The sequence below is a fragment of the Cyrtonyx montezumae genome, unplaced genomic scaffold (genome assembly GCF_038088225.1).
Source record: "Cyrtonyx montezumae isolate F1298 unplaced genomic scaffold, pur_monq_1.0 scaffold_10, whole genome shotgun sequence".
NCBI lineage: Eukaryota > Metazoa > Chordata > Aves > Galliformes > Odontophoridae > Cyrtonyx > Cyrtonyx montezumae.
Window position 1 is genome coordinate 14,128,767 of NW_027071826.1, and position 16,072 is coordinate 14,144,838.

Here is a 16,072-nt window from a genome sequence, read left to right on the forward strand (position 1 = left end):
CCTGCTGCAAAGCAGTCCTTGTATAACTGAACTTCTGGAATGGAACCAGGCCAGGACATAATTACGTATTTCACTTTTTAAGTTATATTGCAGCTGTTTTTCACAGCAAATTAGAAGAAAAATATAATTTCCATCAATTCCAGGGCAAGAATTTTAAATAGATGCTTTATCACTTTATTAAGTACAGAATTTCCTGATGAAAGAACAGCAATTAATGTTAGAACTGACAAGACTGCTTGGAGTGTAGATGACTGCCAATTTTTAGAAAATTACCTCTTTGAATTTTCTTAACAGCTTCTGTGGTTAGAATATAAAAAAAAACGTTCATCCACATTTCCCATAATCAGGCTACTGTTGAGCAGGTTTCTACTGTTATTTACCTGATTTCCCATGTAGAGTGATTTCAATTATCATTAATTAAAAAATAAGTAAATCCAAAAACCTAAAACCCAGAGAGCTGACAGCCTTTAAACTATGTTGGAGCCGGGCTGACTGGTGATTTAGAGTTCATGATTCATGACTGGCCAAGGGGTTGTGAAGTCTCCTCCTCTTGAGAGGTTCAAGACTTGCCTGGACACCTACCTTGTATAACCTGGACTAGGAGCCTGCTTTGACAGGGGGGCTGGACTAGATTATCTCTAGAGGTCCCTTCCAACCCCTACAATTCTGTGACTGTGATATGATCAGGTTTTCTACAGGAAGCCTATGAAGCATGAGGAGATAAATAACTTCCATATATTATTTGGTTAGCCTTTCATATATTAGCTAGTGATCTGGACAATCGCTTTGCTTTTGCTAAGGTATTCTCTACCCATAAAGTCCAAAGGCAGTATCCTCCTAACACAATTAATGACATGCTTTCTGTGACCTAGCACTGGTTGAACAAGGAGCGTTAACTGTTTGTGTTAGGAAGTGCCTTGTATGCATAGTTCTGATCAGGACTTGTTACGCAAAGCACTGTAAAGGCACATAGTAAATGCCTAACATACTCCAACAAAGGTATACAAAGGACACAATAGAAGTATCCATGCCCCATTTTACAGCTGGAAACTGAGGCACACAGAAAAAATTGTTGAGAAGGGACGAGATACAACATTCTCTAAATCTGTCAGTATATGAGGATGAATTCCATCTGGCCCCATGGACTTAATATGTTAAGCTTCAATGTTGTGTTGATAAATCTGGTCCCTTACAATTCTGTTCACCACAGATGGAAGGCAGTGCTCCCCTAGTCATGGTCCTCCAGTACCCCAAATACTGAGATAATAAAAGGCATTAAGCCTCCACCCTTTCTTTCTCCTTACTTTTTAGGTGACCTTCCCCTGCTCTTTCAACCTGACAAACTTCATAAAGCCTTCTTTGTCATCTTGACACCACAGTAGGCAGTGTCAACTCAAGTTGAGACTCGGCATTTCACCTTTTCTTCCTGCAGATGCAAGATACAGCCCTGTACTGCTTTTGTGAAGCCAGGTTTTGCTTGCAGAGGCCAGATACTTTCCAGTTTATTTCCAGGCAGAGTTCTCTGTTCAGCCAGGCCAGACTGCTGCCCCACTTGCTTGACTCTGCAGTACAATGCAATTGTGCACACAGCATGTTGTGGTTCAAAAAAATCCTCAGGTACCCCCTGGGATCATTCTATCTGACTACTCTTTTCTGCACCTGCTGCAGCTGCTGCCTCTGTTGCTACTGCAATTACCAGGGTTTCCTGCAGCCTTCTGCCACTTCGAACTGCTCACTGTAATACACATACTACTCCAGATTTCATGTATTACAATTTACAGAAACACAGAGTACTCACTAAAACCAGACAGAGATAAGTCTTAACCCGTGGCTCATTACTTTCTTTTCTGGGTGACTTCTATGTCATGATGACTGTTCAATTCTATGAGATACACATCACTCAAGATGCTTTTGGTAAAACCAGAGAGGAAACCACTGTTTCAAGAGCTAATCTAGCATGCCACAATAACATCATCCTTTACTACGGCCGATACTCCAATCTAGCAGTTCACTGCTATCAAAGCAGGTCATCATTTCCCCTTCTTTTTCTGCTTCCCACAGATGCTGTGCCATCAGCCTTCAGATGTGTTACCTAATGTTACCTAAATGGACATACACTTATGGATTTTGATAAACTATTTCAAGATGCCTCCAACTTCTAATGTTAACTACATCTGTTCTATTAAGCCACGTGACAGTAACATTTTAAATCAGCCTTGTTCACTTTCCCTTGAGATGAGTATAGGACTCTCTAATATGAGAAGTTACTGCATTTCAGCTGAGGCGCTTGAAAGCATTTTACAAAAATTGCAAGAGTTTTGTTGGTTTTTATCCTAAGGTAAAAGAATCACTCTGATGAACACACTAATAGTTCTGTGAATCTCTCATCCTCTGCTCTGTGCACAGACAGTGGACAGTGTTTTCTCTCACTGTAAAATATACATCTAGCTTCAGTGAAATTCTGCTTATAATATCTGCTACCTAGCCTAATTTGGGAAAACTACATTTCTCAAATTTGCCTTGTCACAACAGAAAATCTTGTGGTTGCTAACTGCTAATATATCCTTGACCTAGATTTAACAAATTTAATATTGTCCAGCACAGCCATGTTTCCAAGGATCAATAAAACTCAGAGGGAGGCATTTGCCATATATGATAAGTATCTGATGTATAAATACAACAGGAGATTAAATTCTTGATTCAGGGATGAACTTACTTGATATGGAAGAGTGACTACTTGTCTCCGGGACACCTGCTTCAAGGGTTGGTGCGGAAGAGGATTCTCTTGGCATTTCCAGAGTTGAAAGTCCCTTGGCAGCAGGATCTACATACAGAGATTGTACTTAAACAGTCATTGTTTAGAATCAATAAATATTTTCCATCTGCTTTCACACTGGATGTCTTTCTCACATTTTTTCAATTATCTATTCACCATCTGGCATTTGCTGCAGTTCTAAAAGGACTCAGTGGTAATGTTTACAGAGGCACAGAGATCTATTACTTAAAATCACTTTTTGAAAGAGATTGGTATATATGCCCATTTAGAGCTCAGAACTAAGAAATGCACAGAGTTTGATTTTGATCCCACTTAAAAATTGATTAACAAGACCACCAACACGTAAATATGTATCTGCTCCATAAAGAGCCTCAGGTGGGAAATTCTGTATCCTACAATTGTGTAGTTGAAGAAACAATCACCATTTGCACGCTTAATTTAGAAATCACTTGTGTCAGAAGCCTTTCTAGCACATAGGGAAGTATAACAGGCTGACAAAGATCAAATAAGACTTTAAACTTACAATCATTGCATTATGATGTTGTTATTAAGCCTACTTAAATTAATTACAACACATGTTCTCAAATAAATTAATCAATAAGGCTAAACAACAGAAAACAGACACATGAGATAGATTAAACTACACAAGTAACTGAATTACATAATTATGCAAACTGACTGTAACATAAGTGAACTTCCAATGAGTCATTGTGACTGGCTTATTTTCAACTTGGATGACATATGTACATGCCTGCCGTCAGATGACTATTGTGTATGATAAAATCCTAGATTCAATACTGTGTTTCAGAACTGAGACAGTCCTTTCAAAATGTTTCAAGGATGTTACTAGTGGTACATACTACCAATTAAAAAAAAGCATTTGAATCTGAATGCTTTTAATGACCATTCTTCTCAAAGAACCTATGATGTGGAAGATTCAAAAACACTTGGCCTTCTTTCATTTTTCCAAAGCTTCAGCAGTTCATCAGCTCACTGGTGCCACAAATGGGACATTAGGCCTCAAACAGAAGTAACAGCACACACTGAATGATTTCTCCTTTTAGAACTGGGATATCATGATTTAAAAGTCAAAAAATTCTGATTCAAAATCAGAAATTATACCATGGTTCCTTCTGAAGTAACTGAGAAATAAGTGAGGTCAAGCATACATATTACTCTTCACTTCAAAGTACTGAGTACTGAGTCCTGATGGATTCTTTGATTTTATAATTAATATATGTTTTTAAAAAGCCTGATAAAAATCCAATCACTGAAAAATCCTGAGAAGAAATAGCCACAGAAGAGGCAGCAGAATACATTTTTAACACTGTTTTTGACACATTCAGTTGAAATCTGATCTGTTAAAATGCACTTTCTCTCTACCTGAAGAACTTGGTAACAGAACCCAGTACTGAAATGGTCTGGAAAAAAACTAAAAACAAAAAACAAAAACAAACAAACAAAAAAAAAAAAGATGTATGGAAATACTCTACAGTTTTCTGCATGCTTGCGCTTCCAATCTTTAGTAAGTACAAGCCTTGTAAACTTTATGTATTCCCAAGTACAGTATAAAAGCAAAACATGAATATCTTTGATACTAAATGCAATCTGTAGTTAATTCCAAGTGCTCTTATCTCTGTTATTTTGCTTTCCAGTTTGTTTTCCACTGCGTTAAGTCTGCAGAAGAAACAAGAGACAAAAATCACTATATACAGAGAAGGTTCAACACAATATGGACTAGATGAATAGGATAAAAGGCACAGAAGAATGACAGTTTTACTGACTCCTCACATAGTCATGGAGTCTATTTCCTATCTTTGATATGAGGGGTGGTGATTTTGTCATTGAGCTCCAACTTCCTTTTCACATGGGCTCTCCCCTGGACATGCATATCTGCATGACTAGTACATTCCTTGTGAAAAACAAACACCTGGAAGTGTTCAGAAAGTTCAGATTGCATCAGATCACATATCTCTCTCTGTACACCCATCTGTTACAAAAAATCTTTACAGTGTGCCATTAAGGCAGTAGCCAAGCTCACCTGCTTCCTTCTGTTCTCCCAGCTTGTCAAGGATGTTAAAGGAAATGTCCAGGTATTCTCTCTGAATAGCACTCACAGCAATCTTCCTCTGCTTCCTCTGTCGAGGAACAATCTGAATCTTAAATTCTGACTCCTCAGACTCCTCTTCTCGTTTTTGTACTGTGTTCTGTTCAGTATCAGACTCTGCGTTGGTACCAAGTTTATCACTTTCGGTTTGGTTTTCAGAATCCTCAGGAACTTTAATGAGGACTGTTTTAACACTGGGACTTGGAATTGCTCCGCTAGGTCTAATTTCTTCCACACTGAGTTCAGAGTTATCATCAAGGGACATTTCTGGAAGGGCAAATGACTTCTGCAGCAGGTCCCTTTTCTGTTTCAGTGTTAATGAGTTCCCACAGGATACGTCATGAAGTTCCTCTGGCTTACCTAAATCGGAAGAGTTCTTTTTATCTTGGGGAGATGTAGAAAGGATGTCCTCTATTCCTGCTGAAGTGCTGTTGCTTGTATCCTTAGAACTAAAATCTTTGGAGCAATCTTCAATGCTGAACTGGACCAGAGGAGTTGTGCTAAGGCTGAGTGCAGAGACATTGATAGGAGTTGAGGGAGATGACACTGTAGTTTTGCCAGAGATCTCATCATTTAATTGATTTGTTGTTTCTTCTTCATCACTCTCCACTATTCTCAGAGGAGGAAGTGGTTCAAAGACTAAAGAGTCACTGTCTGAAGTGGAAAGTACTGAATGCTTTTCAGGACCTGATGTTGAGTCAGAAGACAAATCTATCAGATCTAAATCTTCCTTGGGACCAGCAGGTTTAACTGGAGAGTCCACCTTCACTTCAAAGGTTTCCATGCAGTTTAACCTAACTTCTGGTATGACAGGTCTTCTTGTTTCCTGGAAACTCTCTGCAGAAGGAGGATTTTCCTGTATTTCTATATTTTCAGCCTTAGTAGAAGAATTCTGCCGAGAACGTCCATAATCACTCTGCCTGTGTATCACGTAAGCAGCAGGGACAGGTGGTTTTTCTAAGTCACATCGATCTATGCAGGACTTCCTGCGATGCTCATCTAATGTAAACAACAGGGAGTCTGCATTCCCTATATCAAGAGATTTTTGTTTTAGAGAGCGCAGTTTTTTTTTCTGAATGCTTTCTTCTCTCACACAGCGTAGAATACTGTCTTGTAAGGCCCCCGTCTCTCTATATTCAGCCAGCTCTATTTCACCTGATTAAAACAGAAAGAGCTAATACTACCTTAGTTGGAAACTTCTGCAAGATATCTTCATCTCACAATTCACTGGCATTTCAAATACAAAACCAGTATTAATCAAAACTCTCTAAAATTTGTTTTCACCTCAGAGACACATCACATAGGTTTTTACAAATTAAAAGAGATAAACTAAACAATAATCACAAAAAATATATATATTAAATATTAGGGTTTGTCCAAATTCAACTCATCCTGGATAGATGCAACTTGGAGGCAGGACACTTAATCTTATGCATTTGAATAGAAGATTGCACAGTCAAGTAATTTCTAAGAACATTTGGTATGGCTGTATTAGTTATAAAAGGTAAACAAAGAAAATAGCTACACAGACAAATTGAAGAGGTTTCAAAATAACTTTGGATTACAGAATCCTGGACATGCAGTGCAATAAACTCTATAGATGAAGGTGATAATTTGAAGCTAAGAGTAGGAAATTGTATTTCTGCATGAGTTTATACTAGGGGAAAAAAAATTCATACTTCTCTGAGCATTCATCTCAACTGGCTGATATTTCACCATTTTGCTGCCACCGATTCTTTTCAGTCTTGCAAAGAATGTTTGAGATTCTTTATTGCAAGGACCAGTTGGTGTATCGTGAATGTCAGACTCATCAAAAACACTGTCTTCCTCTGCTGGGGAAAGAAAAAATGTTATTAATCTTATGAGAGTGCAATTCCATGACTGAAAGGCGGTGAACGTGATAAAGCCTCAGCTAAGTTTTCAATTAAACTTGAATTGAAGAGTCATCTGAATTTCAAAAAAAAAAAAAAAAAAGAAAAGAAAAAGAAAGAAAGAAAAAAAGAAAAGAAAGACTACAGGAAATAGCTAGAATCTCTTCATTCTTGTTACATCACGAATTCAAGTCAGAAAAGGCAGAGATAAATGGAAACTGGGTTACAACACAACAAAAGTATACCAGTGCGTTTACCATTCTAAGCTGATATTTCCCTACTAATAGCACAGATTCTTAGGATGAAAGAAAACAATAAGTTTGGACACTGACTTGAGTAAATAACTGTCTATACTGTTCAGAGAGAAACTGCAAATTTCAGGAGATGGGCAATATTACAACTGCAGTCTGTAATAAACAAAATGGGAAAAGAAAAAAACAATAGTCTTGAATGGCTGCTAACAGTAATAGAATGAAATCTAAGAACTGCTAAAATATTGATCTGAGTAGTAATAGTAGAGAATTAGGATTGAATACAAGAACCTGTGGTTGAAATGGCAGAAAGGAAGAAAGATATAAGTCTGTCTATGCACCAAAAAATAAATACATCACCTATATGAAATAACTACTTAAAAAATAAGGAAAGGAAAAAAAGTCCATATCTATCATGTGTCTCATTAGGCACCTCCTTAGGATTCAAGAGAAGACAAATAAATTTTGCCTTGTCAATCCCAGTAAATGGACATGGAGAGGAAGAGCATTTGGTGTCGAGAAATGAGGAACAGACAAATAAGACAAACTGCTGGAATAGCCAAAAACTGGACATAAACTGGACATAAGTATCTTAAGCCTTTAAAATGAGTTTCTACAAGATGTGAACTCTTGAAACAACCATCTGAAAGCTTCAAGGATAAAGAAAACTAATTTATAAGATGAATAAAACATCAAAAAAAGTTGATAATATGAAATTCTGTAGGGACTGATCTGAATAAATCAGGAGACTACTTTTAGCTTAACCTTACACCATCTCACAACATCACCGTACCTCTGTTAAGGCTAGCAAGCAGTAGAGCATTAACAATCAACTGCTGACTCTAAGGGATGAACCAGACTTCTGCCTTTAGTTGTAAGTATCATACATATTTGCAACTGAGCTACTCAACTTTAGCTCTATTTACACAGGCGGAAAAAAAAATAGACTGCTTTCATCATTTCCATTGTTAAGCCTCTACTACTTGATATTATCCTATGCTATTAAAATGTTGTTTTAATTCACTATTTTTAACATCTACATTAGGATGAGATAAAATGCACTCCAGAAGGGCCTGTTTTATCTTAAGTAACTGGATTCTTGATTCTAGACCACTAGAGCATGTATATTTAGATCCATGCTTGGTCAGATAAACTGCACTCCCTACATCCGAAAATAGCAAAAATGCAGTGAAGGCTGGTGGCAACTCTTATGTATCTGCACAGTCAGTTAGAATTCTCATTAAAAAGGCCAAGGACTACCCAAGTGTGGTGACTGAACTACTCAGACAAAGGCACCTTCTCTTCAAGACAAAAGTTAGATTGCTGTGCTATGCTTAAACTACAAAGAAACAGTGAATTTATTTGTGTTGCTATAGATAGCCATAGGTTGTCAGATAAATCAGACCTCGGACTTCATTCTGAGTATTATGTTCTAAATTTCAGACTACATCTGCCCATTTCTACAACATCTGTGGGACTCCATGGCCTAAATCAATGACTATTAAATAAATGAAAGTGTTTAAAGTACCTTTTTCCTTTTCACTGTACCGGCTTATGTTACTGTTGTCACTATACAAAGGACCAGCAGTTGCATGTGGCTTGCAGCTGTGATACTGAGCATTGAGGGTATTGACCGTGATATGGATTAGGTGAAGTACAATCTTGCTGATTTCACAGTCTCTGTAGGGGTACTGTTCAGTGAAAGAGAAAAACTTCAGCTTAAAATTCAACTTCTCTCCATGGATAAGAATTTAGGCAGTAAAACAAAAATGACAAGAATATTGTCAGCTTGAGATCCCTTTGCCTTCCTTTGATAGTACATTCCTAAACATATGGTGAAGAGCAGGGCTGTTTTCAACTTTGTACAGACACTTCAATATATTCCCTATTAAGATTTAATATATTGCTCTGTTGGCTCCTATATGGCAAAACCAATTATTCATAGTAATATGGAAGTTCTTATCCTCTGAATGCTGTATTTCACTTTGCATATACCATTCATTTTTAGTTTCTCCACTTCTTTGCATGCTCTGTAAACCTGCAAGAACTTTGTTAAGCATATCAAAAGCATTCATATGTTTCCATCTGTAAACATCGTATCACAGTTAAGCATGGGAAAAACAATACAGACAGCAGGAATAACAGGTCAGGAAGCACAGCTGAAAACCTAACTACTTCAGGCTCTGAAATTAAACACAAGGAGTAAGGAAATCAGAGTTGTTCTTTACAGTTCTTTTCATTTGCAGTACAGTTAGGTGTTCCATGTAATAAATTTCACATTTAAGTGTGAATTTTAAGGTAGTTATCTCCTCTTCAGGACCACTCACCTTATAGAGAATGACAAGTAAAGCCTTTAACCACATCTGCCGAATGTGAGGTTTGAGGGACCAGAGGGAGCAGCGAGGAGGTTGCTGAAAGTAATGCCTTAGCTGAGGACAAGTGCAGTATTTCAGAACCTGCACCACCAAAGGAAGAAGGTGTTTTCCCAGGTTGATGTTGTAGTCCATTACCTGAAAAGAATATTAGCACAGGGGCTAGCTCACCAAAATCAGCTCCGCTGATGTGATAAAACAAAATAATTGAGTTTAGATACCAAATAAGTGAAAAGAAATACACATATTTATGGTAGTCTTACTATCAATTAAAAACTTTTGCCAGTTTGTCAGGCTCTCATTTTAGCTAGATGGATAAAATAAAACAAAAGAAGATGCATTCTGAAAGTTTTTCATCTTGCACAGTCTGTATACTAATAAATATACGCTGTCATGTCCACAATATATATTATGTGGTTATAATCTATATTATGGCACAAGTTGGTCATGCTTTAACAGACAAAACTATACTACGTGAATCCCATGTTTACCAGACATGATGCAATTATGGGTTAATTGTTGTTGTTGTTAGTTTTGTTTTTTCAATTAACACTGTACTGTTAGTTTTCATTATTTTCTCATCAGTCTTGCAGCAACTCCAGTCCAGGTCTTGTGGAAAGGCTGTGCTGCCATTCAACAAGACCTGAACAGTCTGGAGATCTGGGAAGAGAGTAACCTGATGAGGATCAACAAGGGCAACAATCACAAACTGCGACACAGAAAGTTCCATACTAACACAAGGAAGAAATTCTTCTGTATCAGAGCAAAGGAGTACTGGAACAGACTGCCCAGGAAGGTTGTTGAGCCTCCTTTTCTGAAGATATTTGAGACCTGCCTGATGCCTCCCTGTGCAATCTGCTGTATGATTTTTCTTTAAAGCTGTATGTCCATGAATCAGTAGCTGAATTAGATAACTTCAATCCTTGTCTATGACACTGATGAAGATTGATCAATGAAATATTGTGTCCAGTTCTGGGCTCCCCAGTACAAAAAAGATAGGGATCTCCTCGAAAGAATCCGCAAAGATGGTAAAGAGCCTGGAACACCTCCCTTATGAGAAAGGCTGAGAGACCTGGGCCTGTTCAGCCTTGAAAAAAAGAAGACTCAGAGAGAATCTGACCCACGTCTATAAATATCTAAGGAGCGGGAGGCAAAGGGATGAGGCTGAACTCTTCTCAGCTGTGTGTGGTGACAGGATGAGGAGAAATAGCCACAAACTGATGCATAGGAAGTTCCACACAAATGTGCATGGGAACTCCTTCACAGTGCAGTGACGGAGCACTGGCACAGCTGCACAGAGAGGTGGTGGAGTCTCCTTCTCTGGAGACATTCAAGACCAACTGGACGCCTACCTGTGCAACCTGGGCTAGGGAGCTGCTTTGACAGGGGAGTTAGACTAGATGGTCTCTAGCAGTCCCTCCCAACCTCAAAGGAAAAAAAAATAAAGAAAATGTTTAGGATGGTACAACAGCAGAGCAGGCAAAGTCCAACACATCCCCTAAAATCTATCCCCTAAAACCTTCCTGCAGTTTAAGTGAATTTGGTGTTTTAACAGGGTGCTTGTCCACCTAAACAGACACAGACACACGTTTCACACACATTATCAATTTCCTTCTGGTCATCATTTTTTGGTTTTGCTTTTATTACAAGAAAGGGATGAGTCTAATGTACTAACGCAAAGCTCATCTCTCAAGTTTCCTTCTGAACAAGATGAATGAAGTTTAGTCTCTAAAAATTCTCTAGTTTGATGCATAGCTGTCTCAATTTTTTCTGTTACTTCTGTTATGTGCAGAGACCTAAACAGATGAATGCTACATCTATCCTTGTATGGTTACCCTGTTGAACAGATGACATATGATCACCAAATATGGTTCTTCCCTGCAATGTGCCTTGTTCTCTCAGGATGACATACAATTATATAACACAGTTAGGAAAAATTCATCCATACAAGGAAGCCAGAACTCAGCATTAACACAGCACATAATGCAGTGCAGATGTGTCTTAACTGAGCAGATCCATTTTTTACGATGTCACAGGAAGATCTGGAATAAATGATGTTGCAAACGCTGAGCAGAACTCAGCCTGGGATGCAGAGCCTGATGTGGCACTGCTATGCTCCATCCCTGCTGTACTTCCCCAGGGCACAACTGTACAACATTGCCACCTTGCGGGATAATACTGAACTGGCTTTAAAAATAAAATCGCTTCTGCTAGGGAGAGAAAAGATAGATGCTTTCAAGGATAAAATCTGAGAGCAGCCCTGTAGCTAGAGAAAAAAATCGTCCCAAAATACAAGTTTTTGATGCCTACTACATGGAGGAAATCACAGAGTCACAGAATAATTTGAGTTGGAAGGGACATTTTAAAGGCCATCTAGTCCAATTCCCCTGATATGAACAGAGACATTTACAGAAAAACTGTGGCCTACTGAAACTCCATTTCACTTCAAAGGAAGCAGGATTCAACTATAAAGCTTTTCAAGCAGAAATGGTGAATTTGGCTATCCTGAGACATTTCAAAGGCAGAGGAAGAGGAAGGCAGAGACTGGATTAACTGAAAATCAGTTCAATGTTGGTCACTGAAGTTTGAGTTTCCAAATCTCAAAAAAAAAAAAAGGAAGATATTGTCCAGTGATCTAAATTGCCACTGCCAGACACTAAATAAACCATAATAGTCCTGAAATTAGCTTTACACACTTCAGCTTCAAAACACACAAGTGACGGATTATTCATTAACAATATATAGCAATGATGCCCCAAAACAATGGATCAGGATACATTTGCTGCTGCTTAGTATGCATTAAAAGCTTCTATTTTGCCTATGAAACACCAACACCTGACAATGCTTCACCACAAATAAAAAGAATACTCTGCAAACATGAAACATTTTTCATCCTAGGATCACGAACAGCTCTACCATTAAGAATCAAGCCTTAGAAGAGTGATATGTGGTAAGAAATTACTGCTCTTTACTTTGAAGATGAAGAAGGCATTATTTTGGTACAAATGCAGCTGTGCTATCACCACTTCAACAACAAAGAGAAATAGCAGAAAAAGATAGTAAGTGCCTTCACCTACTTGTGCTATTCCAGCAATGAAGGCATTAAAGCAAGTAGAAACACGCATTTTTTGTGGTGCAATCATGAAGCATCCTTCCTGCTGATCATAACCAAGCAGGACATACAGATGGCGCTTGACAGTGTTGAAAGCTTTAGCACTGCTGATGTCCGACTCAGCACTGCTTTCATCCTTTGCCATGAACTTCATTAGCACAGTGATCAGCTGGTGTACAGTCTGGTGATCAATCCCAGCATCCTCTGGCAGTAAGTCTTTTATTGTATTATCATTCTCTGGGGAGGGTTGTCCTATCAACACAAGAGAGACAATGGTCTTGGGTACAGTATAAAACTGCAAAAAGAATACAGAATATACCATAAACTTCCAGAGTTAATTGCTCCATTTCCACATGGATGAAGTCACAGAAGAGATAGACATGCATTTCTGAGGGCACTGACCCACTGCTGCTTCAGTATCATAGAAAAATAGAATCATCAAGGCTGGAAAAGACTTCCAAGACCATCCAGTCCTATCTGGATGACCGCAATAATATCTACTATGCATACCAAATTCCATTTCTCAGCTTTTCTATATTTAACTGAGCTGCTTATCTTCTCATTATAGAATCATAGAACGGCTTGAGTTGGAAGGGACCTTAAAGGGAAGGGTGGTTTCTATCTAGTTCCAATCCCTACCACGGGCACAACTGCCACCTGTTAGATTAGGTTGCCCAGGGCACCTTTTGTGCATCTCTGCCAAACTGAGTATTATCACACCTTTACACTGATGTTCATTAAGAGAGAATAAAATCCCATGGCAACCACATTCTATTCTGGCATAATTTTCATCTTTTCTTCAGTGAAGACTGGACATTAGTCTTTGTCAGTAGAGAAGGTATCAAATGTCAGAAAGGAGATGAAAACAGTTCTACCCAATAAAAATAGTTTTTTCTTTAATACTGAGTCCATATATTTCTAAAATAACTTTTGCCGAATTTAGGAACAAATATTTATTAGGTTTAACACGCTATGTCGTATGTCATAATCCAGATGACTTCTTCCCAGAGAAGACGACTTACTTGATAAATACTAAATAAAAATAACCAAACAGTAACACTCAGCCATTGTAGTCACGTGAAAGACTAGAAGATACTTACTAAGCACAAGGAAGCTGGGGTGCTGGATCTCACTGTCCAAGCAGAGCAAACTTGCTGAAAGTAACAGTCACCAACTGGACAAGTATTTTCATTTTCAAACTCAAATATTTTTTTACTATAGTATTTCCAAGTCCTTTTTAGACCATTTGTCCTCACTAGAACTCTCAAGTAACTATCTTTAGAGTTATCCTCCTCCTTCTCACTATCACTGTAACATCTTTTCTATGACTAAAGATCTTCAGCAGTGTTTCCTATAACAACAACTGAGTTCTTGAAAAGCACCAATTATTTCCCACATCAATGTATCAGATTCTTTTATTAAATCATTATGAATATGTCTATGGCTAAACCACAGTGAAGAACATTATTCTAAATTATTCTAATTTAAAATAAATAAATTATTTTATAAGTAATTTATAAGTAATTTAAATGGAATGTTTCTGTATAAATAAAATGCATTCTATGTGCAATAAAAATTATTCTGTCTGGGATAATGAAGAAAGAACAGATAATACTGTTTTGACAGCATCAAACAAGGAAACACTAAAATTAAGTTTTTATAACATCACTGTTTTTAGTTCATTCTTAAAATACTATTAGTGTTTACCACTAAAATTCTTAAAAGTATCAGATGTATTTTCTGATAAATGGTTAAAAGTCTGTCTAACAGTGAATAATCGTGATAAAGCAAGTCGATAAAAAGCAGAATTACAAGATGATCTATTTGTACTCATTTAATGGATAAACCCTTTCAATTATTGTAAATAGCCTTTAATGTTGCAAGAACTGTTTAAATTGAAGTTTCTAGGACAGAATCTACAAGCAAGATTTACTGAAAGTATGATCTTGTACTTGCACTATGCAAAGACTAGTTTTAAATCTATAAAAAAACAGATGAATATAAAGACTAGATCATTCAAGTGGTATACAAAAAAAAAAGAACAAAGACAACCTTTTCTACAACAGATGTACAGACTGTGTTTAGGAGTAGGTTCATTCCTCAGAAGATATACTCAGTACTGCCAATGCAAAGTGTTAAAAACCACGAGTCAAACATTCAAAAAATAAAACTAAGACTTCAGAGAAATAATAAATACTGCTCAGGAGAAGAGGGACAGCCATTTGTCTTCTCGTTTCCAAAGCATATGTGTTAAGCTTGAATTACATTATGAGATCTTTTCATATCAGTTTTTGCTAGCTGCATGCAACATTTCATATACAACTTCTGGTGAAAACTGAGTTTGCAACTCAGGTCACTAATTAGAAGAGCCTGGAACTCAAAATCTGAAAGTCTGAAATAACAAAACATATCGAACAAAACCACAATGGCTAATAATGCTTACTGTGAGACTGAGACTTCTAATGTGACAAGTTTATTTAAGCCCAACCCATAGAAGGTGAATGGTGCCATTAAATGAGCAACAATAATTTGCCAATACCTCTCCTCTTCGCACTATGATTTCATTTGCTCCTTCTGTGAGCCCGTGGCAGCCTGCACACATGTTCTGTAATGAACTGGTTGATTTCTAAGTCTTACTTGGGTAGCTTAATAGTACTATAACCAGTGCTAATTCTGAGACTCTGCCAGTCCAGTCCAGTCCACAGCTCTTGGTCAGCAAATACAGTGGCAAGATTCTCCTGTTTAACTGATCATCTAGTAAGGAGATAGATCCAGTCTGATTCTGAAGTTGTGTTGGTTCAAAATATTGCAAGTTCTAAAGAATTAATGTGAAAAGAGATGAATCTGAGGATTTTCACTTCCAGTGGGTCAGTCTACAAAGGTCTCAACCAGAGCAAGAACTGTCAGCAAGTCATACTTGTTTAAAGACTATTTACATACCTGGATTCTGCCGAACTAACTATTCAATGCATGTCTGAGAGTAGGGCAGCATCGTCATGAAAAGTTTTCATTAAATATTAAATAATGGACTTAGGATGTCTATAAGTATACAGCAGGGAAAAGAGTAATAACTGCAATCAAAAGCATTCTTCTACCATCTCTTTAAATGAAAATCTGAAAGTCAAATGTCTGGCTGAACACACATAACCCATAGGGCCACCATACTAAAGATACGCTTGTTTTCAGGGGCAATGAAACAAGAGAAAGAGACACTGGCAGCAATAGATGATTGACTCTGAACAACCTCCCTCCAGCCCTAAAGTATGATGAGGGGCTGTTTTCAGTACATGTCTAGACCAAAACAAGAAGTTGCACCCTTTGGGACCATGTTGTGCCTTTTAGATAGCTTACAACTTGCACTGGGTTTTCTGAGCAGCCAGCAAGAAAGCCAGCTCTTCATTTCCCCATTCCACCTAAGCACTCACTTCAAACCCACCTGGTGTTTGCTCTGGTGTTCCGCCAAGTGCTGGAGCAGACTGCTCATGTCTGGTCAAGCTCATAGCTTAAAAAATTAAAAAACGACAACAACAAATAAAACAACAACAAAAAAAACACAACTGTTTAAGTAAGTAGTATTCATGTC

At 37.7% G+C, this 16,072-nt stretch overlaps 1 protein-coding gene across 3 annotated transcripts in view; it reads right to left on the reverse strand.

The window, feature by feature from the left end:
- The window catches only part of UNC79 (unc-79 homolog, NALCN channel complex subunit), a 96,063-nt gene that overhangs the window by 40,595 nt on the left and 39,396 nt on the right, over nucleotides 1-16,072 (reverse strand). The window contains exons 27-33 of one of the 3 annotated variants that reach the window (XM_065750949.1): nucleotides 15,926-15,991; nucleotides 12,455-12,741; nucleotides 9,333-9,515; nucleotides 8,534-8,696; nucleotides 6,563-6,712; nucleotides 4,818-6,038; nucleotides 2,717-2,824 (exon numbers count right to left, since the gene is read on the reverse strand). In XM_065750949.1, the coding sequence (XP_065607021.1) occupies nucleotides 2,717-2,824; nucleotides 4,818-6,038; nucleotides 6,563-6,712; nucleotides 8,534-8,696; nucleotides 9,333-9,515; nucleotides 12,455-12,741; nucleotides 15,926-15,991 (2,178 nt within the window). The remainder of the gene's footprint in view (nucleotides 1-2,716; nucleotides 2,825-4,817; nucleotides 6,039-6,562; nucleotides 6,713-8,533; nucleotides 8,697-9,332; nucleotides 9,516-12,454; nucleotides 12,742-15,925; nucleotides 15,992-16,072) is intronic. The other 2 variants (XM_065750958.1, XM_065750965.1) reach the window with 2 other exon arrangements.